Source organism: Abramis brama (genome assembly GCF_963993115.1).
Source record: "Abramis brama genome assembly, chromosome: 19".
NCBI lineage: Eukaryota > Metazoa > Chordata > Actinopteri > Cypriniformes > Leuciscidae > Abramis > Abramis brama.
In genome coordinates, this window is record NC_139981.1 from 266,671 (window position 1) to 267,500 (window position 830).

Here is an 830-nt window from a genome sequence, read left to right on the forward strand (position 1 = left end):
GTTGATTGTACTGTGTCTACAACTAGTCATCTTCCTGGTCCAACTAGTCATCTTCCTGGTCCAACTAGTCATCTTCCTGGTCCAACTAGTCCTCTTCCTGGTCTAACTAGTCCTCTGCCTGGTCCAACTAGTCCTCTTCCTGGTCTAACTAGTCCTCTGCCTGGTCCAACCAGTCCTCTTCATGGTCTAACTAGTCCTCTACCTGGTCCAAATAGTCTTCTGCATGGTCTAACTAGTCCTCTTCCTGGCCTAACTAGTCCTCTGCCTGGTCCAACTAGTCCTCTTCATGGTCTAACTAGTCCTCTACCTGGTCCAAATAGTCTTCTGCATGGTCTAACTAGTCCTCTTCCTGGCCTAACTAGTCCTCTGCCTGGTCCAACTAGTCCTCTTCATGGTCTAACTAGTCCTCTACCTGGTCCAAATAGTCTTCTGCATGGTCTAACTAGTCCTCTACCTTGTCCAACTAGTCCTCTTCATGGTCTAACTAGTCCTCTACCTGGTCTAACTAGTCGTATAACTTATTATTATTTTTACTATTGTTATTCATTTTTTTAAATAATAATAATAATAATTATTTGTTATTATTATTATTATTATTATTGTGTGTATTGAGGTCCGATGACGATGCGCGCCCCCTGTAGGTCAGATTGCGCACGCGCGTGTGCAGAAGCTCCGCCCAGAGATTCATGTGCTCCGGTGAATCAGACCGAGTCCGTTCAGAGTCTCAGCGCCGCAACAGAGAGAGAGACTCAGAGACCCAGAGACTCAGAGAGAGAGAGAGCAGTGTGTGCTTGAGCTGAGGGATGATGGCGGCAGCGCTGGAGAGAGGA

The 830-nt window shown here is 46.5% G+C and overlaps 1 protein-coding gene across 2 annotated transcripts in view; it reads left to right on the forward strand.

The window, feature by feature from the left end:
* The first annotated feature begins 717 nt into the window (after positions 1-717).
* The window catches only part of LOC311070208 (phosphofurin acidic cluster sorting protein 2), a 54,396-nt gene continuing 54,283 nt past the window's right edge, over positions 718-830 (forward strand). For both annotated transcript variants that reach the window (XM_084093939.1, XM_084093940.1), the window contains exon 1: positions 718-830. This exon is cut by the window's right edge and continues 197 nt beyond it. In XM_084093939.1, coding sequence (XP_083950065.1) covers positions 804-830 — 27 coding nt within the window. In that variant the 5' untranslated portion in view covers positions 718-803.